Source organism: Ursus maritimus, unplaced genomic scaffold (genome assembly GCF_017311325.1).
Source record: "Ursus maritimus isolate PB19 unplaced genomic scaffold, ASM1731132v1 scaffold_12, whole genome shotgun sequence".
Taxonomy (NCBI): domain Eukaryota; kingdom Metazoa; phylum Chordata; class Mammalia; order Carnivora; family Ursidae; genus Ursus; species Ursus maritimus.
The window spans coordinates 49,949,055-49,975,088 of record NW_024423564.1 but is presented as its reverse complement, the minus strand read 5'-3'; the positions used below and the strand labels follow the sequence as shown (position 1 = coordinate 49,975,088).

General features: G+C 41.7%; 1 protein-coding gene and 1 long non-coding RNA gene across 3 annotated transcripts in view; one reads left to right on the top strand and one right to left on the bottom strand.

Moving 5' to 3' along the window:
• Nucleotides 1-3,362, top strand: part of PDE4B (phosphodiesterase 4B) — a 40,302-nt gene extending 36,940 nt beyond the window's left edge. Inside the window, exon 10 of the mRNA XM_008690765.2 lies at nt 1,064-3,362. Coding sequence (XP_008688987.2) covers nt 1,064-1,429 — 366 coding nt within the window. The 3' untranslated portion in view covers nt 1,430-3,362. The remainder of the gene's footprint in view (nt 1-1,063) is intronic.
• Nucleotides 3,363-3,499: 137 nt separating this feature from the next.
• Nucleotides 3,500-25,028, bottom strand: LOC103663042. Of its 2 annotated transcripts, XR_568642.2 has the most exons (4): nt 24,903-25,028; nt 11,146-11,558; nt 7,376-7,453; nt 3,500-3,877 (listed from the first exon to the last, which is right to left on the bottom strand). It is a non-coding gene; the product is annotated as an uncharacterized LOC103663042 (long non-coding RNA). The 2 variants fall into 2 exon arrangements; XR_568643.2 differs by lacking the exon at nt 7,376-7,453.
• Nucleotides 25,029-26,034: the final 1,006 nt, after the last annotated feature.

The following is a 26,034-nucleotide window of genomic DNA, read 5'->3' as shown; positions in this document are numbered from 1 at the left end:
ATGTTGTTACAGGAAAGGTTTCCAGTAGTGTGGAAAGAACAGCTGAACCATGTCCCATGGATGCATATACGTTGCTCTTGCTCATTTACCTCCAGATCCGGACCCAGCATCTCTCCAGTCCCCCAGACCAGGACAGGGGAATTCCATTCCCTCATTCAACTACTGCCTATTCTTTTTCACAACCTGCTCCCACCCCCAGTGTTTCCTGTTTGTCCGACAATGGGGAGGTCAGCATAAGGCCACGGAGCCAGCTCATGCAGGATGCATAGCCCCTGTGTAAACCATAACAGAGCCATAAGCCTCGTATTTATTCACAGGAACACTAGCAAAGGAACTGCTTGATTGTTTTTATTTTCCCTCCTTTCTCCTGATGGAAGTGACTGTACCCTGTGGATCTAGGACAATTGCAGACATGTCCACAGAGAGGTTGTTTGTTTGTTTAGGCACTGGAAGTATCTTCAGATGTTTTACCAAAGTCATCTACAAACAAAAGCATTCCACGGAACTTGAGAGATTTCAGAGTCGTCAGGGGCTGTCTCCTCTTCATTTTGGAACAGCGGCATATTTTAAATTTATCAGGGAAAGAATCTTGAGTCAGAACTCATTAGACCTGGAGCTTCCTTCTTCGGAGAATGACTCACAGAATCCAAGTAGTGACAAAGTCATTCCCAGCCAGGGTTGCATCCAGACTTCTTATCTGGCACACAGAAGAGGAAAAGTAGTCAGTTATAGTGAGACAAACCCAGGCTTCAACACTGGGTTGAAGTCCCAGCTCTACCACTTACTGGCTCTGTGATCTCTGACAAGATATTTCATCTCAGTGAGTCTTAGTTTCCTCCTTTGTAAAGTACAGGTAATAATACTTCGCGGACATAAGAGCAATAATGTATGTATTACATCCAGTGCAGGGTGTACTGTGTAGTGTATGCTCAAATTGGGGAATCCATCATTATTGATCTCTCTTGGCTTCTTGTGGCTCTTTCTTTGTCTAGAAAGCAGGACAGCTTGTTTGGTTTTCAAGAGCTCATCATAATAATCGATGTGTAACCTTCTTTTTTTCCAGGTTGGTTTCATTGACTACATCGTGCATCCACTGTGGGAGACCTGGGCAGATCTGGTGCAGCCTGACGCCCAGGACATTCTGGACACATTAGAAGATAACAGGAACTGGTATCAAAGCATGATACCCCAGAGTCCCTCACCCCCACTGGACGAGCAGAACAGAGACTGTCAGGGTCTGATGGAGAAGTTTCAGTTTGAACTCACCCTTGAAGAGGAGGATTCCGAAGGCCCTGACAAAGAGGGAGAGGGTCACAATTATTTCAGCAGCACAAAGACACTTTGTGTGATCGACCCCGACCATCGGGATTCGCTAGGAGAGACTGATGGAGACACTGGGGCAGAAGACAAGTCCCCGATCGACACATAATCGCCTTCTCCGTGTGGAGATGAACATTCCACCTTTGACAAGCATGCCAGCTGGATGGTAGGGCCAGCCCGTCACGGGGGCGTAGGCCTGCACGGGACAAGGGCCATGTGGCCTTTCCAGTTACTTGAGTTTGGAGCCAGAATGCGAGACCGTGAAGCAAACAGCAGTTCAGAAAATCCCACGGTTGACTTGCCTTGTTTGCAAGCTTAGTGGAGAGCTGAAGCTTTATCTGGTACTGGAGGCCAAGATCAGATCCTGAGTAAATGGCTTGAAAATGGAAGACACAAAACTGAGAGATTTTTCTGCACTAAGTTTTGGGAATCTGTCCCCTCTAGTGACTGAACTGACTGATTAATAACTTCATTTATAAATCTGTTCACCTGTCCCCTTGTCTGCCAACCTGTGTGCCTTTTTTGTAAAACATTTTCACGTCTTTAAAAGGCCTGTTGAATACCTAGAGTTTAGTATCAACTTCTACACAGATAAGCGTTCAAAGGTGACATAATCTTTTTTGAGTCTTTCTGGGGAAAAAAAAAGGAAAGAAAATGGTCTTCCTTCTTTCTTGGGCAATATCTTTCACTTTACTACAGTTACTTTTGCAAATAGGATAACCACATTCTACTTCCTTCCGCTCCCATCCCATCCAGCTTCACAGTGCCTGTATAACTTATCTCTGTCTGCCCGCTTATAGCAGTATTTTTTTCTCCTCTTAGAACTTCACTTATTGTGCTGCAAACAGAATAAAAGTGAACAAATGAAGAGGTAGGAAGGGATAGTCATGTCGTTCCCAGTAACAGTCTGTGTAAAATTCAGCTCTGTGAGGCAGTGCGCCATGTTGTGTCCCGAAGCCCTGAGCCACTGGGCGCTGCACGCCCCCCGCCATCATGTCCCCTCCCCCACATCGCTCTCTACCCAGTGACACACCGTTTTCAATTTGATGCTGCCGTCTTTCTCTTGCACTGCCTTCTGCGCTAACACCTCCATTTCTGTTTATAACAGTATATTTATTACTTCATGTATATAATGTAATGTTTTGTAAGTTATTAATTTATATATCTAACATTGCCTGCCAATGGTGGTGTTATATTTGTGTAGAAAACTCTGCCTAAGAGTTGCGACTTTTCTTGTAACGTTTTGTATTGTGTATTATATAACCTGGACATCGCTTAAGAGAGACATACGACCCCCTCCCTGGTGAGGACATTTGTGGGCTTTTATTGAGATGGTCTGCCCTCTTCCCTGAGTTGCTCATACCGCACAACCCCTTTGTGAACCAGTTTTGGAAATAGGATTCTCACATTCGATACTAAATGGTTTATACTGAGCTTTTACTTTTGTATAGTTTGATAGGGGGAGGGGGCAAGGGGATGTGGTTTTCACCCATGTTCGATCCAAATCTGTGTACGCATGAGCTGGGTTGTAACTGGGTCCTGCTGTCATCGTGGCTTTGGTTTAAACAGCAACACTACACTTGCTCACAGATGGTTCTTCGGAGTGTTCCCAAACTACTGACTTTGAAGCGAAAGCCTCCTGCCTGCCATTAAGCAGGAATGTTATGTTCCAATTAATTACAAAAACAAACACAATAAAACAATGTGAATTTTATAATAAAATGTGAACTGATGTAGTAAATTATGCAAATGTGAAGCTTCTGATAACACTTGTTAGCCCTCTTATTGGCTTCAGTCTCCATTTGTAAAATATATTCCACGCTTTCAGTTCAGCATTGTAACTCACTAGTTAAAGAAATGGCACAAATGTGCATGACCAATGGGTGTGTATGTCTATGAACACTGCATTATTTCAGGTGGACACTTTCTTGTTTTCAAACGTTGCTCACAATGTATGTTATAGTATTATTATTATTATATATTGTGCTCAGACGCATTCGTAAGAGACTTTTATATGAAGTGAATAAACAAAAGCATGATTAGATTAGACTGTAGGCCCAATTATTTTGCGGTTAGTTCTGACCTATTAAAAGCAGATCTTTCTTTCTCTTCTCTCCTACCCTACCCCACAAAGAAAACCAACCACTTTGCCTGGCCAACCTCTCAACTGAAGTTTCAGAATCTGTGTCCAAAAAGTCCCCTAGCTTGGAACGTTTCACATGCTCTTAGCAAATACCCGCACAGCTCAGTGGTGCGGGAGGCGGCTAAAGAAAAGCAAACAAACCGCTTTAAGAATCTGAAACGTTTAATCCACTAGATAAACCAAGGGAATCTCCAGCTTGGCTGGGTCCTCCAGAAAACTGAATCACAGAATCACAGAACACGAGCTTATGTAGTCAGATGGTCCCACTGATTCATTCGACACATGAAGAATCTGAGGTCCGAAGAGTCATCTTCAAGCGCCATTGACAGAGCCGTGGTTGACTCTCATGGTCTTTTCGGTGATTCCTGGGGTCTCCTATTGATCATATGCTTATGCTTTTCTTTTTGGAAAGAGCTGTAGAAATATCATAGGCAGAATACTTCAATGCTTTGTTGAAATTTTAAAATCAGCTTTAAAAAATGTTATCCTAAGAAGTGTGTGTGTGTGTGTGTGTGTGTGTGTGTGTGTGGTGAGGAGGGCCACAAACAAGAATCAGAATATTTTAACCATAGGGAACAGTGAACTAGTAAGTGGGTCTGCTCTAGAAGAATTCCCCTCAAGAAACTAAAGTTACTGAATTTCTTTACAAAGACAAGTTGAGCCAACATTGCAGAACCAGTCTGTCTGCCGGATGCAGAGCTAATGTTTGCGGCACTTAGCTACCATCCCTGATTTCTGACTCCACCCCCACCATCCCTGAGCTCTTACAGACTAAGTAACAAAATGAATTGGTTAGCATAGTCACAGGTGTGACTTTTATAATGTCTACAGCTATAAATATTTACAAATATGTGCAGGTATGTTTTCTATAGAGAAAGGGTTTTTAATCCTTGCTACAAATGAGAGTCACCTGGAGAATATTTTTTTAAAATTATTAATGGCTGAGTCCCACCCACCCTCCTAGATTCTGTTTGAATTGGTCTTGGGCACCAAGAGCTTTGGGAACCAGATTTTTTAAAATTCTCCCCCAGGTAATTCTACGTGCAGTCGGAGTGGAGAGCTACTGCTCCTGAAGAGAGAGCCATGCTTGGAGCTATGGCTTTTTTTTTTTTTTTTACAATCTTATTTATTTATTTGTCAGAGAGAGACAGAGACAAAGAGAGCACAAGCAGGAGGCGCAGCAGGCTGAGGGAGAAGCAGGCTCCCTGCTGAGTAAGGATCCCAATGCGGGTTCGATCCTAGGGCGCCGGGGTCATGACCTGAGCCAAAGGCAAGAGGCCTAGCAGACTGAGCCGCCCAGGCGTCCCTGGAGCTAAGGGTTTTGTCAGTCCATTTCCGCTGCTGTGATAAAGTACCACAGACGGGGCAGCTTACAAACAACAGGAGTTTATTCCTCACAATTCCAGAGGCTCGGAAGCCCAAGACTAAGTGCCAGCATAGTCACGTTCTGGTGAGGGCCCACTTTCTGGATCATAGCTGGTGGAAATAGGCTCCCCACTTGGTGGAAAGGGCTGGAGATCTCTCAGGACCCTGTCATGGTAAGGCACTAACGCCATTCATGAAGGCCCCACCGTCATGCCTTAAGTACTTCCCCCAAGGCCTCACTTCCTAATACCATCATCTTTGGGAGTTGGAATTTCAACAGCTGGATTTGGGAGGGGACACAAACATTCAGGCCACAGCAACTTCCTTTCACTACGACTGTCTTCAGATACTGTGCACCCACCATGGCCAGGTGCTGGTGCAGGTACAGAGATGAGACCAGGCACCGGAGCTGGGTAAGACAGAGCTCTACAGTCCAGGAGCTTGCAGTCTGCTGCGTTGCTCACCATCAGCCCTGCAGACCACAAAATCATAATTATATTCTCAGGAAAACCACAATGAAGATAAATCTAAAAGAAAGTTAATCATCCGGTTCTAGAACATCGGCCATAAGAGTAACCGTTCTCTTATCTATGACGGCATATCAGCGTTCCTAATGGCAGGGAGCTACTGCAGAAGCAGAAATTACGACGGCATCTTTGCCAAGGCTGAGGGTGATAGCTTAGTACTTAACAAAATGTGTAGGAGCCTCAGGCTGACCTAGAGTCAGGAGCTGTCGGAGTTCCACAGGATGGCCTTCCCTCGACCTTTTCCCACAGGCTTATTTTGACATGAGTTGGAAGTCATGGAAGTTCTCCGTCCACTGAACAAAGCCTAATGGAGTTCAAGTGAAGGAGGGTGGTTTTTTTGCATGGGTTCTGGAGTTAAGTGGCCTGAGTTTACATCCTATCTCCTCCATTTACTAACCATATGACTTTAGACAAGTCACCTACTCTCTGGGCTTTAGCAAAATGGGGATTATTAATTTGTTAGGTGGAGGTAATAATTCCAGGCATTTTCCAACCCTTCCATTGCTACTTCTCAGAGCCTTCGTCTTAGTGATTGATCAAATCAATGATCATGAGCTTTAAAACCTGTGAAACCCAGGTGAGGCAGGAAAGCTGACAAATTCCCTTTATAAACCCACACTTCATGCATCCTGTAGCCCTTGTGAAGAATTCTGCAAGCTGGTTCTCACCCACATTCCTCAAGATTCAGATCAGGTGTCCTCCTACAGGAAGCTTCCCTGATCCCTAAGTTGGGATAAGGACTCTTACTTGAGCTCCTAGGACATCCTGTGCTTTACCTGTGTAATTAGCTACGTGACCTTGGGCAAGTCACTTAACTCTCCTGTGCCTCAGCTTTATCATCTGTAGAACAAAGAATTATAATAATACCTAGATTATAGCAAATTATGCAAGAATTGCATGAGTTGATATACATAAAATTCTGAAAAATATTCTAATTATTAACACCTACTGCTGTATGTTGAAGTAGGGTTTCTGTCTTTTCTAAAAGACTAACTCATTGAAGTCTGAAGCTGGATCTTATTCCCTGTTGAACTTCCATGTCCAATCCAATATCTGGAACAAATACACATTCGTCAAACTGAACTGGATCAAGTGGTTTTATGCTAAAGTAAAACGCAACCCCGTGCCTAAAACTTTTCAAACCAAAAGAAGGTGTTGGAAGGGGCACCTGGGTGGCTCAGTCAGTTAAGTGTCTGACTCTTGATTTCAGCTCAGGTCATGATCTCAGGATCATGAGATTGAGCCTTGCATCAGGCTCTGTGCCCAGCTGGGAGTCTATTTGAGATTCCCTCTCTCTCTCAAATAAATAAATAAATACATACATACATACATACATACATACATAAAAAGGTGTTGGTCTCTGAGTCCTGAAATGGGGAACCATGTAATTTTAGAACCAAAGGGTCCTCAGAGATCATCTGGTCTACCCCTTTACTTTTATAAATAAAGGAACTGAGGCTCAGAGATGGCCAGGGACCTGCCTGAGGTCACACAGTGTATTAGTGCCACAGAGCCACCATAAACAAGCATTGTAAACCACAGTGGGGGTTGGTGAGTGGGTTGTGGGGGGTTAAACAGTGGAAATTTACTGCCTCACAGTTCTGGAGGCTAGAAGTACAAGGTTATGGTGGTGTCAGGGACAGTTCCTTCCCAGAGCTATGAGAATCTGTCCATGCCTCTCCCCTAACTTCTGATCATTTGGGGCAATCTTTGACATTCTTGGCGTATAGATGCAACACCCTAATCTCTGCCTTCATGCTTATGTGGTGTTCTCTGTGTTTGCATGCCTGCATCCAAATTTCCCCGTTTTGTAAGGACACCAGTCATATTGGGTTAAGGGCCCACCCTACTCCTGTATGACTTCATTTTAACAAATTACATCTAATTAACTAATTACATCTGTTTCCAAATAAAGTCACATTCTGAGGTACTGGTGGTTAGGACTTCAACATACAAATCGGAGGGAGGTTATAATTCAACCCGTAATACACAGTTACCAGAAGAGTTCCCAATTCCTTACTCAGGTGTCTTTTGTTCACATCATGGATTTTGGGGGCCTTAGACACCTGTTCAGCTTCTCTGCACCTCAAACTTCTCTCTAAAATAGAGGAAGAGACTATATGTCTGAACAGGTACTACCCAGTTATAAAAAGTTTAATGCTTTATACCGAAGCATTTTTGTTTTCTTAAGGTCTTTCTGAGTTCTTCAAACTTATTAATTATTTAATTATTAATTATTTCCTTGGTGTAGCTAGGTGCCACATGGAGAAGAGAAAGAAGAACCTTAGAGTAGTAGGAAAAACATAGCCCAGGGGTTAAGAGCTTAGGCTCTGAAGGCGAACAGATCCCAGGACAAATCCCTGCTCTTCCACGTCCTGGTTGTGTCACATGGGGCAAACAGTTAACCTCCTCAAGACACGGTTCCCTCCTCACTAAAATGAGGAACATAATAGCAACCCTTTGATGAGGTTGCTGTAAAGACTAGTGAACAATGCCTAAAAAGTGCCTCACTGTCAGCCATTATGTATGGATAGCAACTAAGGCTTCATTCCTTCCACAAATATTTCTAGAATGCCAATGATGTGCCAGGCACTGTGTGATGAGCAAAACACACAAAGTCCCTGCCCTTATGAAATTTATATTTTTTGGTGAGGGAGAAAGACCCCGAGGAAACAAGAAGATAAATACTACATTATCTGGTAGTGTGATATGTGCTATGCGGTTGGCAAGTGACAGTAGTCTAAGAGCAATGGCTCTGGAGCTCCACAGCCCATGGAATCCCAGCCTTACCCTTTGCTAATGGTGCAGACCGGGGTACAGCAAACACAAAGTGTGTCTGTCAACTTCAAAGAACAGCAGGAACGCCAGCTAAGGGAGAGGAGCAGGAAATGAAGTTGGCAGCCAGGTCACAGAGAATTGTTAGGCTTTTGTAAGGACTTCGCAAAGTCATTGGATGGTTTTGAGCGCAGGATTGACATGAGCAGACCTGCATTTCTTTAAGATTACTCTGTGAGGAGAATAAACTATACTGAGGCAAACACAGAATTGGTGAAAACAGTTAGGAGGCTGCTGCTGTCATCCTCCGAAGTGACAGGAACTTGACAAGATTAGCAGTGGTAGAGGCGGTTGAGAGTTGGAAGATTTGGGATATATTTTCAAGGTGGGGCCAACAGGACTTGCTGTTGGATTTGAAAATGGAAGCACAGGAAAAGGAATGAGAAAGATCCCAAGAGTGTGGCCTGGGCAGCCCGTTGAATGGTAGGAATGTTTCCCCTGATGGGTAGCATTTGGAGGGGAACAGATTTTGGTGGGTCAGAGGTGCGTTTTGGTCATCCAAGTGGACATATTGCGGAGGCAATAAGGTACGAGGCTGAAGCTCAGGGCAGAGGGCATGAAAGTCCTAAACTTATCAGTGAGTAGGTTCCCCATCTACTTGTCCATGTGGACTAAATCTGTTTTACCCCAAATCATCCCTGACCCAAAATGTGGCCTCTTCAGGAGGTTCCTCAAGAAATCTCTGCACACCAAGCCTTTTGTGATTTTATAGAAATTTATAGAAGCAGCCGTTGGGGCTGGGGAGGTCGCTTTCCACAACATGCTGCTCTCTGGACTGCACAGCTGCCTCATTCCCTCTTCTCGCTTCACTCTGTCCTTGAACCCACTGGACCGCCCTCTCAGGAGCAAAACCAATTATTTTTCGTGGCTTTTGCACCATATTTAGCATTCATCTATTGTTCATGGGGTATGATTTGGGGAAATCTGCCTTCAAAACTACAGAGCTTCTTGATATGTTCTTTGTGCAATTATAATCGTTGCTCTCCCAAGAGAAATTCAGATATAAGAACCTTTCTCCATCTTATTCTCTCTTCCCCCAATAAAAATGGGAGGTCTCTCTCACAAACTTTCTGAGGTAGGTGAGGAGAAGGCAGAGCTCAAGGGTTTCCTTACGGCTCTCAAGCCTTCCCTACCTCATGGTCCAACCCTGCCCGTGCCCTTTGTCAGATCTGCACTGATGCCTTGAGCATTGCCCTCCAGCTCTGCTCAGTGGTGAGGACTTGGGCTCTCAGGTTATGATCTTATCTCCTGTTCTTTTTGCCTTCCCCTCGAATTTCACGCCATCACTTCAAGGGCATGAACTGCTCTCCATGTCTTTGATAGAACAATTCTAGCAGGCCCTTTTGTTGCTTGAGAATGCTCTTTGCATCTCCTGCTTTACCCTAAGCAGCTCTCACATCTCTCTGTAGCTCAGTGTCCTGAGGGCAGGCTCTAGTGTGAGTGTTGAGTGGAGATGCACAAGTAAAAACAAATAAAAAGTGGTTTGTTATGGGGCGCCTGGGTGGCTCAGTCGTTGAGCGTCTGCCTTCGGCTCAGGGCGTGATCCTGGAGTTCTGGGATCGAGCCCCACATCAGGCTCTTCCACTGGGAGCCTGCTTCTTCCTCTCCCACTCCCCCTGCTTGTGTTCCCTCTCTTGCTGGCTGTCTCTCTATGTCAAATGAATAAATAAAATCTTTTAAAAAAAAAGTGGTGTGTTACAATACAGGGGGAAAGAACAAAAGTGGCCGTTCTGGATGCTTTGAGATACAGTATGTCATGTCCAGTATATCTATGTTCAATACTAATTTTGTTTGCATTCTATTTTTGTCTTTTTCATAGACTTCTAACCTAGCTTTCAAGTAAGATGTGTCTCCACGCTCTCTAGCGTCCTACATGGAAATCTCAAGAAGAGCCCAGCAGGAGTGCCTGAAACCAAGCAACTGTAACCTCTGGGAGGGCAGAGACCAGGTCTGGTGCTTTGTTCTCTGTTTCCAGAATGCCTAGCACCATACCTGGCACAGAATTGATGCTCAAACATTTATTGAATAAACCTGGATGTTGATTACAGAAAGAGCCCAGTTTATAGGAAGTTAATAGGAACAGGAGAAGAATGTCCATTCCAGGCAAGTTGACTCTTAGCTTCTCTCACTGGATTGCAATGATCTATTTCCAGATCCATCTCCCTACTCAACACTGAGCCCCTCCAAGCTAAGACGATGTTTTTCATTTTGTTTCTTTTTTAATCTTTGTGTTCCTCATCACCAACGACACTATGCTGGCCTCAAGTGAAAGGAGTGTCCAATGAGGTTTGTTGAGAGAGTGACTGAAGAAACCAGAAAGATAACCTTGCTATTGAAATTATTTGTGAACTGTATCCATCTACTTGATTTTCTTTTCTTTTTTTTTTTAAAGATTTTATTTATTTATTCGACAGAGATAGAGACAGCCAGCGGGAGAGGGAACACAAGCAGGGGGAGTGGGAGAGGAAGAAGCAGGCTCGTAGCGGAGGAGCCTGATGTGGGGCTCGATCCCGTAACGCCGGGATCACACCCTGAGCCGAAGGCAGACGCTTAACCGCTGTGCCACCCAGGCACCCCTCATCTACTTGATTTTCTTGGGGAAGGAATAGAGTGCGCTGGGGAAAGCAAGTTATGCTCAATTCATGTTATGGGCCTTGTTCTGCCCCTTCCTAGTTGTGGGAATTTGGGCATCACTTAAATTTTCTGAGCCTAAATTTTCTCATAATTAATTGGAATGAGCAATAGACAACTAAAGTTGGGATCAGATATAACATTACATACAGGAGGTACTCAACTGTCTGGATGTATGTTCTTATGGACGGAAGGATAAATGAATATTAAAATCCTTTTTAAAAAATCACCTCTGTCTTTGAAAAGCATAATGCAGCAATATCTTTCGATCGACTTAGGGTTCTATAACTAAGCTCCAGTTAATCTAGATTTTTCTAAACATACCTCAAGGTTCCAGGGGGATAAATGCTCACATTCCACTCCACCAATATGGGGCCATGCTGACACTGATGAGCTCAAGGAAACACAAAGAAACACGTAGATCATATTAGCTTACGCTGCTCCAATGCAGCAAATCCCTCAAAAATACGCCTGACTGAAAGCTTCTACTAATAGAAAACTCAGCAAAATTCCTTTGAGATATTGTAAAGCAATATTGTTTTTGAGATGGAATTCAGTTGTGCTCTTCTAGAACATTCTCTCTGGTTTATTTTTTTTTTCTTCTGTAGCCAAGTAATGTATATAATTCCTCTTCTAATTTCTTCTTCCAATTGAAGACAGGAGCCAAACTTTCAGAGTTTGTGACTCTGTGACCCTGGGAAGCGTGCTATAACCACTCTGAGTCTCAGCTTCTTTATCTGTAAAACAGAAGTGATCATAACAAAAGCTATGTCAAAAATAATTATTGTGAGGATTAAATGAATTATGGCCGAAAACTTTTAGATTAGTGTCTGGACCACAGGATACATTAGCCGATGTTAACTATATATAGCTAGAAGTAGCATGCTTGCTACGGTGTAGTTCCTTCAACCATATTTCATCTGACTTAGATTTATCATTCTGGTCAAATTATCCTGGACTTGCTCACATTAACAGTACTTTCTTAGGATGAGTGTCCCAGAAGCAAGCACCATATTTCAGTCATGGTAGAGCACAGGATGACTCTTGCCCTTCTTTGTTCTGAGCACTGTTCCATAGCCCAAGATTGTATTCATTTGGGGAGAAGTCGACTAGTGACTCACCCTGATGATTCATAAGGTGCTTACAGGCAAACAAACCCTTCACACCTTTTCACATGAACCACAGTGAAACCACATCTCCTCCTTTCTGTGCTCACAGTGTTGGGTTTCTTCAACCAAGTGTAGCATTTACACTTTACTGATACATTTCATCTGAAAAACCAGTGGAGTATAGGGAAAAGCATTTTCAGTCGGGGTGTCAGACGGACCTGTGTGTAAATACCAGCTACAGCACTAGTTTTGAGACCTTTAGAGAAAGCACTTAACTTGTTTGATTTTTGTTTTCTTTTCTGTAAAATGGACGAATGATACCCATATCAAAAGATTATTTAGAAAGACGAAGTGACATAATTTATGCAAAGAGTCTAGCACCTTCCTGCCTGCAATAAAAGACTAGTAATATCAATGCCCTACTATATATAATAATTGAGATAATATATGTATGGGAAAAATCTTTATATTTTTCATTTTAATTCTAAAACATACATTGTTTTTAGCCTAAAAATAATTTAAAATTATGATTCCAATAATCCATTAGCTTTGACCCACCCCCCAGGATCTGTTAGCTAAATCTTTGGTTATCATGTATTCTATATTTTCATTTACATTGTTAATAAAATGTTAACCAAGACAAGACAAGGAATGGAAATGTATTAAGTTACCAGCAGCCTTCCAGATCAGCATTCGTCCATTAGGCAGTGTTCCATGCGCAATGACAGTGAGTCTACTATAAATTCACTTGTGTGCACCAACTATAAAGTCACCTATGTGCACCAGCATATCAGGAAAAACGTGATCAAAAGGTTTTGTGAAATTGAGACATACCATGTCTAAAGCACTTGCCTCCTTGGTACAATCTACTAACCCTAACTGGGAGGAGAATCCTTTATAGCATGACTTGATCTTAGGGAATTCCTCTGCCAAATGACCTACAAACCATATCTTAATAATCTGTTTTAGAATTTCTCAGACAATTGATGTCATGCCTGACAATCTGTACTAGATTCTTTCTTTCTAATGAATGGGATAATATTTGTCTATCACACACACTCAGATTTATGACATATTTTGTGTTCTCTCTGATTTCTCAAAGATCAGCAATTATGAGTCAAAAACACATTGACAAGTCCTTTCAATAGACTGGCAAATAATGTGCCTAGAAACATGAAACCAGTTAAAGAACAGAGATGCTCTCCTGACACCTCTTTGCTTTATTTGGCAAGTCTAGCAGAAGAGCATGGTACTTGTGTACTCTTGGCTAAGGGCTTATGTCCTTCTAGCTGAAGAAAACTGCCCTTTTCCACCAAATATACGATTTCAGAAAGGATGTCAATAGAGCAGTGAAGGAGGAAAGGGGATCCTATCTACTATTTCGAGTAATGGTTCTTTAGCACCTACCATTGTTTAATTCAATAAACATATATTGAGTCCTAATATTTTGCAGACAGTTTAAGACAAAGTTCTTGCTCCTTATGTACTGGAGGATATAGGAAAACAGATATGCACATAAAGTATTCAAGCACTGTCAGAAGTGTTAAAGTAGAGATACGTGTAGAGAACGCAAAGGCCAGAGCACCTCACTCTTTTTTTGGAAGGGAATAAGAGACTCACTTCTCTTAGAAAGACTAGGTTAAGTATTCAAGGTTGAGTCTTCAGGGATGTAAGAGCAGTCAACAGACCAAAAGGATCAGGAGAAGAAGGGGAGGAAGGGCTATATTCCAGGAGGAAGGAAGAACACATGAAAAGAATACATAGGCCTATGAAAGGGTATCGTTGAGGCCCACCCATACATTCATGTTTTCCACAAGTATTTATTGAGTGCATACTGTGGGCCAGGTACTCTACGAGATGGGGCTACAGAAATATGCAAACAGAGGAAAGCTCTACTATCATTGAATAAAGTTGGTTAGAGACAGATATTAACTAAACTTTTAAAAAGTGAATGTGTTATTCAGGACTGATAGAACTTCTACAAAGTTTGGAAATACAGTTATATGAGAATAATTAGCAGAAATCACCTTAGACGATTTATAAGGAAAGAGAGAAGGAAGCATTTTACGACTATAAAAACGATGTTTGCCACAGTGCTGTAGCAGGAAGGAGCAGAGTGCCTCGGAGGGGCTGAGAGAGGGCCGGCTTGACTGCAGGTTGTGGAATAATAGGACATGAGCCTGGTGAAGCAGGCACAGGCTATATCTCACAAGAAATTTTAAGAATCTTGCTCTTACTTACACAATGAGAATCCCCCAAACATTTTAAGCAGGGAAGTTAAGATCAGACTTGAATATCAGAGAGATCATTCTAATTATGGTGTGGAGGGCAGATCCTGAGAGGATGATAAAAATTGTGGAAGACAAGTTAGCAGGTGATTGCAATAGTCCAGCCAAAATGATAGGAACTAAGGTGGGGCTGTGGAGATGGAGAGAAATGCACGGATGTGAAATTAGTTAGGTGTTACATTTACAGATCTTGGTGATGGATGATTTAGAGAAGAAAAAAGGAAAAAAGACAAAAGAATAAATTCCAAGTTTTTGGCTCACACAAGTGGAAAGTGATGAAGTCAGTTTCTGAAAAAAGGGAATACCAGGGAACACTACTTGGGGAAGGGGGAGGGAACATGATTCCAGTTTGGGGTACGTTGATTTTTAGACATCTTTGTGACTTCCAAGCAGATGTGAAAGAGACAACTGAATATGATAGTCTGGAATGCAAAGAAGCCTGGGCTGGGAGGTATCCACAGATCATACACGTGGTACTTAACGCCATGGGATGTCTAACTATATAGTAAGAAAAGAGGGTTGGGGGTAGGACTAACCCTTGAGGATATCTGTTATTTAATGGGAGAATATAAAAAGATTAGGCCTATAAAGGAGATTAAGAAAGACAAATAAAGGAACTAGGAGTGTACCAAGAGAATCTGGTGTCTAAGAAGACTAAAGGAAGAAAATATTTTAAGAAAGAAGTGTTCCATAAAATTGAATCCTGCTGAGAGTTGAAGTAAAATAAAAAAGGAAAAATACTTTAGTTAGAAATATGGATATTACTGGTGAACTCAGATCATTTCCAGTAAAATGATGGCCCAATAGCCAGTTTTCAGTGAATAAAGAGTAAGGGGAGGTGAAAAATGGAGGCAGTAAGAACAGACAAGAAGCTCAGTTATGAAGGGAAAGGTGTGAGAGACTGAGGGAAGAAAGACTGAGGGATTACTGATAATGTCTGCCTGGGAAGGTGGAAATGGTGTGGTGGAAAGGACTGGTAGAGAATTCTTCTTTTTTTTTTTAAATATATCTTTTTTTTTTTAAAGATTTTATTTATTTATTCGACAGAGATAGAGACAGCCAGCGAGAGAGGGAACACAAGCAGGGGGAGTGGGAGAGGAAGAAGCAGGCTCATAGAGGAGGAGCCTGATGTGGGGCTAGATCCCATAACCCCGCCGGGATCACGCCCTGAGCTGAAGGCAGACGCTTAACCACTGTGCCACCCAGGCGCCCCGAGAATTCTTCTTAGAAGAAAGGTTACTTTCTCTAGTATACCAGAAAAAGAGGGGAACGGGTTTAAGTGGATTTGGTGGAGGGAAGCTCAAAGAATTCCTTCTGATATCTTATTTTCTTTTTAGCAAAAGAACATTGGTCCTTTCTCACTCACTGTTTCTTTTAACCAGGAAGAACATTTGGTTAAAATCAAGTGAAAACACTTCCAGAGGATTCTAAAGAAATTCAACTATCCAACTGTTATAGGAAAATAAGAGTGCTAAGCCTGAAGAAGTGACAGCTCTCCTTGGAGAGCGGAAATGGTAGCAATCTCTGAGTATGTAATAAAGTCAGTTTTACATAAAAAGAAAATTAGTTTACTCTTAATTACACTAAGGGTGAGACCCAGGACAATGGAAGGTATGGGAAGATTTGTTTGGACTCAGCATTTACACAAACTAGATTTTCTAACTGTTCTTGTTGTGCAAAGATGAACTGATCTGATTAAAGATGTGGTGAATCCTTAGATACTAGAGTTTGTTTAAAACTTTTACTTGTTGGGCTCATGTCAAGGGGGAAATTCAAGATGAGATCGGAGGCTCTATGTTGGGAGTTCTATTTGACTGTTTCTCTCCCCTTTATAGCTTGAAGGCCATTTGTTCTCCTTCTCTTCATCTTGAACTTTATTCTCCCTGAAAAGAGAGAAAGATGGGAAGATAGGAAAGAAGAGATGATAAGAAGTGAGAATGACGGGTAGGGTTTCCTGTGGGCTGTTGCTTCTACACTATTGGTTCTACACTATTGGCTATAAGACTTTCCTGTCCTTCCCTGATGGGTTGGTTTGTTTGTTTTTCTCATGTGTGTGCATGTGCGTGTGCGTGTGCGTGTGTGTGTGTGTTGTTTGACTTGATTTCCGTCAGAGCTTTGAATACTCCCTCTATTGTCCTCAGCAGTTTTTCACCTAGCGTATTTTTATTGTTTGCTTACTAAACGCATACTCACATTCATCAAGTGGCCTTCCTGCCTCTTTTTTTTAATGATCCCAATCTTTTGTATTCACTCTGGGAAGTTGTTCCTCTTCCTACCATTTTTATACCTATTATTTTACTACCTGAGCTTTTCAGAGCACATCCTTGTGCAGTTACATGGGTAACTAGGATCTAGGATCCAGGAGTCATGGTCATTTGTATAATACTTTATAAATGTTGTGGCATCCTTTCTGGTCATCGTTGCATTTGATTATCACAAAGACTCCTTGAGATGCAAATTCTGTGCCACCGGCTCCAACAGCAGCACTACTGCCCATAACCACCATCCTAATCATCTCCACCTTTGTTTTAAAGATAGAGGTCCAAAGAAGACTAGGAAAGTGCCTCAAGTCATTCCACTGCACAGTCTAAAAGCAGAGACTCAAACTGAGATCTGTGCAATCCGAACAGCCAGGCTCTTTTTATATGTAAAGCTGCTTCCCCAGGACTTGTTTCCTCAGCTATTGTAAATTTGGAGTTGGCATAATCACTTTCTCCAAAATCACCTGTTATTTCCTCAACATGCTCTTCCTCTTTGGTTGTAATTATGTGGAATTGCAGTTCCTTTAGTCACTTCCTCAATTATAAAGAATTTTTATGAATTATTGACTGAATTTTCTGAGACCCTGCTTTTCTAAATTCTCATGAATTCTAATGTTTCTTAGGTAGTCTGAGCCATCTCATCTGAGTCAAATTGTTCTTCCCCTTTTGAGCTCTCTGTGTCTAAATTGTCTTCAGAGGCATATAAATACCCACTTGGACCGTGCATCTAACCTTTCGGTCTATTGGTCAGTCAGTCAATCAAAAACTAAGAATTGCAGGACATATGCCAAGCACTGTCTAGGCTCTTAGTATAGATTAGTGAAAGAGAAATATATAAACCATATAGAGAGAAATTAATCAAGTAATTGCAAAAATAAATGTAAGTCGAGTATTTGTTTGTTCTTTTTTGCCCTTTGTTAAGACTTTCATTTTTCCCTTTGTTAGATTTCTTGCAGTTAATATGACAAACCTACCCTATAAACTTATACCTTTAACATACTACAACTTTTCCACAACGTACCTTGTTCTCTTAGAACTTTAGAGTGAGAAGGCAACTTTGAAATTAGTCAGTCTGGCACTTCTCAAACTTTAATGTACATACAAATCAACTGGGGATCTTATTAAATGTAGCTTCTGAATTAGTCGGTCTTGAATGAGATCTGACTCTGCGATCTTAGCAAGGTCCCAGATCGTGTAGGTGCTGCTAATACCTGGACTACGCTTTGAATAACAAAGATCTAGTCCTCTGGTTTATAACTAGGAGTGTTCATCAGAACATCTTGCTTTTCCAAAATACAGATTCTGAATCAGATTTTAGCAGGGGCTGGGGCATATGAAAATTGAAAACGCAGCCTCAGACTTCCAGTTAATATGAAAAAATAGGAACTGGGTTTACCATTCTGCCTAAAACAACCAAAAGAAAAAAAAATAATAAAACCTGACTAAATAGGATACAATGGTTTTTAAGATACTAGACATGAGTCAACAAAGGAAAGTGATCTCTGAGAAACAGGAAACAAGTGAGGTGAGCCCAACAAACTTCCCTGAGAGAATTTCCAAGCTATGGCATAGAGAGCAGCAACCCAAGCAAAGCCCAGCTGACTCCCTGAGTTGAAGAGAAAGAGCTGAGAGTCAGAGGAGAACAAGGTAACTAGAGTTCTCAGGGAGGAGCCCCAGAAAGGAGGGAGCAGCACAAAGAGAAAACTCCAGAGGTCTGCAGAAAGCCCCCCTCAAGTATGGCAGAGTATTGATCAGCACATATCTATGAGAAAATGACCCAAGGCAAAGGTAGTAAGTACTAGAACAGATGAGATGACAGTTGTCTTGTGCTCACAGAGAGCTAGAAAGAGTGCCTGTAGCTACCATCCAGACTAGAAAACCTTACGATTCATGCGGTACTAGAGTACTCAGGAAGCAATGCCTCAGCTAGGGAATAATTAGCCCAGACTGAGCACTGCTGTGTCTCATCTAATAAATCTGAAAAGCAAGACCAAAAGGGTCAAACTGTTTCCAAGTAACTTAACTGCAGCACAGAATAAAGCTTGGGTATGTTTCTAGGAACACAAATTATTCGGCACCAAACAAGGTAAAATTCAAAATGTATGGCATCTAACTTATCAGGTGTGGAAATAAGTAAGAGAACATCACCCATAATTAGGAGAAAAATCAGTCAAGTAAAATTGACTCTGACCTGACAGAAATGTTAGAATTAGGTGGTAGGAATACTTTTGGAGTTATATTCCAAATGTTAGAACTGGAAGGAAAAATAAGAAAGATATAAAAATACGAGTAGGATTAATAACAGATTAGCTATTGTAAAATAAAAGATTAGTGAACTTAAAGGTATAGCGATGGGAAGTATTCAAAATGAAACACAAAGAGAGAAGAATAAAAAAGAAGAAGAAATGAACCAGTCATCATTGTCTTTTGAGACAAACTCAAGGGAGATAATAATGTGTAATGAGAGTCCCCGAGGGAGGGGAGGGGTTTATTAAAATCTTTTAAAAAAAATAAATGCTGGAAAATTTCCAAATTTGATGAAAACTATAAACCCACAAAAAAAACCTTCTAAAATTTAAGAAACTCAGTGAAGCCCAAGAACAAGAAACTTGAGGAAAACTGTATCACAGCACATCACAATCAAGTGGCTTAAAGACAGTGATTAAAAAAAAAAAAAAATCTTAAACGCAACCAAGGGAGTGACGGGCAGGACAAGGGATCATGTTATGCACAGAAGAACCAAGATTAAACATGGCAACAGATTTATTGTCAGAAATAATGGAAGCAAGAAGGACAATGGAACAGCATCATTAAAGTACTAAAAGAAAAAACTTAACCAAGATTTCTGTAGCAAGTGAAAATACTTTTCAAAAATGAAGGAGAAACCAAAGCTTTTTCAGACATACAAAACGTGACAGTCCAATAGACTCCCAGTACAAGAAATGTTAAAGGAGGCCCTCCAGCAAAAGAGAAAGGAAACCAGATGGAAACTTGGGTCTATAGCAAGAAATGAGGAACACGGGAAATGGAAACTATAACGTTAAATACATAATTCTTTCTTATGAAAAAAATCGTTTTAAAAGATAACATACTCTTTAAGCAAACTGAAAATATTGTAGCATGGAGCTTATAAGATATGTAAAAGTAAAATGAATGACAACTATAGTATAAATATTGAAAGTGAAGAAACGGAAGTCTGTTATACGGCTTTTTGTTATATGTATGTATAAAAAAATCTTCAGATCAATTCATATAAAATCAATGTCATCATTTTGGGTAGCAAACCTTTAACATTTGTCTAGCTTAAAGCTAACAACTTTTTATATCATTTCAATGCCTTTTTCCAGAAGTACACTTTGTTACCAATGCATTTTGGAGAAAACATGAGGATACTACATTTCTCAAAGTTTTATATTCAATGAATAATAATAATAACTAAAATGTATTGAAGCTTTATATATAATAACCCACCTAATAACCCATCTAAGCCTTGCCATAGCCCATTGAGGCAGGTCTTCTATGAGACTGATTGTATAGAAGAAAGAGCAAAGGGACAAGTTAATACGGAATACAGACAGGACACAAACCCAGGAGCTCAGTCCTTTTAACAATAGAACATTGAGAGTCTGAAAGCTTAGCCACTGTACACACTGCCCTCCCATTTGTTTACTTGGTTTCATTGTTGTTTTCTGAGAATTTCTGCTTGTTAAAATCTTCCAAGTTAAAATTTTTGTGGCCTCACTGGGCATATCCAAGAATGGGTACCTTGATTATTTTCCTCAAAAAATCTAAAAAACAGCTATATATATATATTATATAGATTATATATCTATATAGAGAGGGAAGAAGGGGGAGGGAGGGAGAGGAGAGGGAGAGAGAGAGAGACCGAGAGAGAGTAAGAGAGAAAGTCCTGGAGAAATAGAGATCTGTAAAGACCATCTTTGACTTTACGGAGCCCACAGTTAATGGGGGGAGGAGGCAGGTAAGAATGTAATGACCAGGGCACTTGGTGGCACAGTCGGTTAAGCATTCCATTCTTGGTTTCAGCTCAGGTCGTGATCTGAGGGTCGTGAGACTGAGCCCCGTGTCAGGCTCTGCACCCAGCCCAGAGTCTGCTTCAGACTTCCTCTCCCTTTCCCTCTGCCCCTCTCTCCCATTACCCCGCCCCATGCTCTCCCTCTCTAAAATAAATAAATAAATAAATAAATAAATAAATAAATAAATAAATCTTTAAAAAGAAGAAGAAGAATGTGTCATTACCACCCAGTGGAGAAAGTGCCATGCTGGCAGAAAACAGAGGGTATTATGAAATCACAGAGAGCTTTTGCTAGGTTTCTTTGAGAGATGGGAGAAATATGGCAAGAATGCTGGGAAAAGCTGATTAGAATTCTGCAGTTGCTTCACAATTTAGTTCTGTCTCTTAATATTTGATTTAAATCATCACGTCTGTGCTTGGCAAGCATGGGCCCATGTGTGTGCGAGCCCCACACTGCCTAACACAAGGGGCTGGCAAATAGAGAGTACTCAAATATTCGATAAATCAACAACAATTTACACACACACACACACACACACACACACACATATATTTAACCCACCAGAAACTGTCTTTAACTTTTTATTTTGTGCCTGTATTTCTCTCTCCACACTTCGGAACACCTGCAGCTTCTCCAGCTGGGACCCGAGGCTGGAGGTTTCCCCTCAGTCTGGCTTACAAACCTGCCACCAACACATGTGCCTCTGGAGCTGTAGGGATTCCAAGGGCTGCCAGAACAAGGTATCATGGACTTGGTGGCTTATAACAACAGAAACTTATTCTTTCACAGTCTGGATGCCAGAATGCTCAAATCAAGTGGTTGGCAGGGCTGTGCTCCCTCCAAAGGCTCTAAGGAAGGATCTTGCCTGCTTCTTCCAGCTTCTGGTCATTACTTGGCCTGTGGTTGCCTGACTTCATCTCTACTGCTGTCCTCACGAGCCTGTCTCCTCTGTGCATCCATGCCACCTCCTCTTCTGTCTAAGGATATCTGTCAGTGGATTTAGGGCCCACCCAGATAGACCCTCTCTCCGAGCTCCTTAATGATGTCTATAAAGACTCTTCTTCCAAGTAAGGGCACACCCACCGATTCTGAGTGCGAGAAGGTGGGCATATCTTTCCGGGACCGCAATTCGATTCACGACAGAGGCATCTCCAGCAGGGTCAGGACTAGGGTGAGGAAGTGAGGCATTCAACTCCGGTGCAAAGTTTAAGGGAGTGCCAAAAAATCCCCAGTAATATAAAAAAATAACAAATTAATAATACGAAATAAATATTAAAAGTAAATACTGTAACCAAATATTTCGAAAAGTCAAAATTAATGTAGAAAGTGAACGCTTTAAAAATATGAAATTTCAAATACAAATGGGATCAGTATTATGGATTTTTTTTCCTTGTAGGTCTCCAGTATGGCTTAGCACGTCACTCTGTTCCAGAAGAGCCCACACCTCTGATCCATCGTAAGGAGGAGCTGAGCCAAATCCACCATTTCCCCGGTCACAATTTCAATCACCCTTCCCAGAAACATTGCTCCGGGGAGCTTTACTCAGGAGACGAGGCTCGCTAGGCATTGGGCTTCCCGCTTCCAAAGCAGGCTTGTTTGTCTTAGGAATTGTGCAAACACCTCCTGAGAAGCTAATTAAAATGGAAACCCATGCTGCCAATTCTGGGAAGCCTCCAAATAAGCATCATGAGACTGCCAGAAAGTGTTATTAATACACACACCCAACCTCTCACTGTGGCAGAAGGGGGGCAGAGGACTGTGAAGGACAAACTCTGAAAGGTAAGTGCGAGGTGAAAGTTTCTGAGCCCCGCTGCCAAGCACAGCACGGAGCGAACGGGTGTACTCAGTGCGTGTAGGAATGAATAGTGTTGCATGCTGAGTGGATGCGGTTGAGGAGCAAGAATAAAAGTGTATTTCCTGCTTCCCAGCACCACTCAGAAAGAAACACTAGATATACTTGATTGGTCTGCCAACGCCAAACGCTAAATCAATACTATTGATTGATTATTTAATGCTAAGTAATTAGTATGAAATAATAACCAGTGAGAAAGTGTAATAAAAAATATGATCACATTGCAAAATATTTTAAAATACATAGCAAAAAAAATTTTTTTTAAACATAGAAACAGACAAGAGAAAACAGGCGGGAACTATAAGAAAAACAGAGACTTAAGGGCATAAAGACAGACTTTCCGCAGTGGCAGCACACACTACACTCCTGGGTGGAAAGACTCAATACCCAAATGATATAAATTAACCTCACCTTGGCATATGAACTTCATGTAATTTCAAAAAAAAATCAATGGTAGTTTGGGGGAGGAAATTTAACAAACTGATATTAAAATTCATCTAAAAGATCAAAGCAGGGACACCTGGGTGGCTCAGTCAGTTGAGTGTCTGACTCTCGGTTTCAGTTCAGGTCCTGGGACTGAGCCCTGCATCAGACTCTACAGTTAGGTCAGAGTCTGCTCGTTCCTCTCCCTCTGCTCCTCACCCTGGCTCTCTCTCTCTGAAATAAATAAACTGCATCTTTAAAAGATAAATAAATAATAAATAAATAAATAAATAAATAAATAAATAAAATTATCAAAGTGAGAACAGCTGAAGATCTTTTGAAAGAACAAATTATGAATAATGTGAACTTCCAGGTAATTAAAATTGATTATAAAACTATAATAAGTAAGGCACAGGACAGTGTTATGGGATAAGAAGATGGACAGAGGTAATAGAAAACCTAGAAACTGAACTTTCTATATACAGGTCTTTAATATGTGGTGTCAAAATATCATATCAAATCACTTTTAAAAAGAAGGCTTGATTAATATTGTTTAAACCTAGAGGTATTTATTATAAGAGAAAAATAGATTCCCATTTTATATTATATACAAATTAAATTTAAATTGGCTATAGAGTGAAAGGTAGAAATGAATTATAAGGAATTATGGGAGACTACCTTATCTCTAGGTGGAGATAGGTTTTCTAAGCATAAATACAAAGAAGGAAACTTCGAAGAAAAGACTGATCAGTTTTTCTCCATAAATATTAAAATATGTGTGTTAAAACTCACCATAAACCAAGTAAAGGAAGCAATAAAGGTAGAAAATATAGGCCACATATATGAAAAGTGAGGACTAGAATACCTTGTATGACAGGCTTCCCAAAAATCAATAAGGGCTCTCAAAAATCAGTAAGAGAAAGAAGAGATGGGTATTCAAAAAAAATGCATGAAGCTCATAAATACATAGTTCATTTAAAAAGAAATTACATGGCCAATTATTATTATGTGACAAATATTAGCCTAAGAAAAGAAATGCAAGGTAAAGTAAGTGAGAAACCATTTCTCAAGTGGACAAAATTATTTTAAAAGATCAAACCTAATACTCCAGTGAAATTCACATTCACACATACTCATTTCTTTTTATTTATTTATTTAATTTTTAAAAAATATTTTATTTATTTATTTGACAGAGAGAGAGGCAGTGAGAGAGGGAACACAAGCAGGGGGAGTGGGAGAGGGAGAAGGAGGCTTCCCACTGAGCAGGGACCCCAATGCAGGGCTCGATCCCAGGATCCTGGGATCCTGACCTGAGCCGAGGAAGGCAGACGCTTAACGACTGAGCCACCCAGGTGCCCCACACATACTCATTTCTGGAAGAAGTATCAACTAATACAAGTCTTCTGAAAGGAATTTGGGTACTATACAGCAAAAGCCTAAAAATAATTCTAGTTCTTTAATTTAGTAATTCTATTTTTAAGTGAAATTGAAGAAGGAAATGATTTAAGTATACACATAGGTTTATGGATAAGATATTCATATAGTATTATCTATATTGCCAAAAGCTTAAAACAGTCTCAATGTCCAACAGCATAAAGAAAAATGATGGGATTTTATGATGCCATTAAAATATTTTTATAATATTTAATTATATATGCTAGTATATTTTGGTTTATATTTATTAAAAACTACGCAATAAACATGTAAAACAAGCTAGCGCATAAACACATAAATGCATACTACAAGAAAAAGAGTACTTAACACCAATATATTATTGTTAGGTTTCTCTGAGGCCCAAGTTTTTGACTGGCTTCTGTTTTGCAGTTTCCCACATACTCCACCATGAGAATACATCATTTTATAATCAGAAAAGAAAAAAGAATAAAAACTATGCTTAAGAGACTTCATCCCCAGCTCACAGGACGTCAACACTTGAAAGAGCAGTAGGGAGAACCTAACCCAGTTCCTTTGTTTTTCAGATAAAGAAAACGAAACCCCAGAAAGCTAGCCGATTGGAAAGGCCGAGTGTTATCTGGAAGCCTAGTAGAGGTGTCTCCAAACCCCAGACTAGCTCAGAGGACCCCTGTGCAGTCATGAAAAGGAGGACCCACCTGCCTGTGGTGCTCCTGGGGACTTGGAAGGCCAGTGGCAATTCTCCCACTCATCTTAAGCTCTGGCCATTTCAGCTTAAGACTAGAGAGCGGAGGCTATGCTGCCTAAGACGGCAACCCTCACCTGCCCAGATCCTGAAGCAGAGTCTGAGTTCCCTGCCCAGAACCTGGAAGGCTTCCTACATATTGGAGAATTGAAGGAACTGAGGGAACCTGGGAATCCTACCCACCTCACGTCCAAATATACCATGGCTCTCCACTCCTGCCCTGATACCGAAAGTATGTGCAGTGGGTGGAGGTGGTGGTGTCATTTCCGTAGACTACTATAGGGTTGGCAGCGTCGTGCCATGTGGTGGCTGTGGTCTTGATGGACGTGGAGTGTGCCATTTAGAGCGGGCAGAAATGGGAAGGCTTGACAGAGAAGTGCGTGTGGGGAGGCACCGAGTTCTGACGTGCGCGATGAGACGTCCAGCAGCATGGGATGCCTGGGGGCGGGAGGCGATGGCACCCAGCATGGCTGGCCTGCAGAATGCCCTGCAGACTGTGCAGAGGACGGCTGTGCGACGGTAAGAGCAGAGTGGGCAATGGGAAGGAAGGAACTGAGCAAAGCAGGGCCTAGCCCCTGACAGAGGATGAGCAATGACCAAGAGTGGGGCAAACTGGCCGAGCAGAGAATCAGAAGCACGCCCTGGAGGGGACCACAGCCACGGTCCTCCGGTGCCCCCAGGCCCAGGCCCAGGCCAGCCTGGACGTCCTCAGTGGGAGCATCTGGATTGCCAGGACCACATTCCTGCCCTGGCTGTATACTTGCTCTCATGTGCCTGGGAGCGGACAGCCAACAGGAGATCTGTGGTTTCAAACGAAAAGGGTAAGGCTGAGGCCGAGCTGAAGCTAACCCTAGAGAGGAAGTGGCCGAACTTCGCTGAGATGAGACTTCAGCTGTGAGAAAAGTCCTCCAGAAATGCTGAAGGGAGGCCCGGTCCACAGCTGCTGGGCTGAGGGCTGCCAGCTCAGTTCACGGATGATGGACCTGCCTGGGTGGAGGAGAGCTTAGGAGACCAGGCCTGCGCTCACGTCCCGCCCCACCACCTCCTAGCAGTCACGGACAAGTTCCTTACCCTCGCCAAGACTC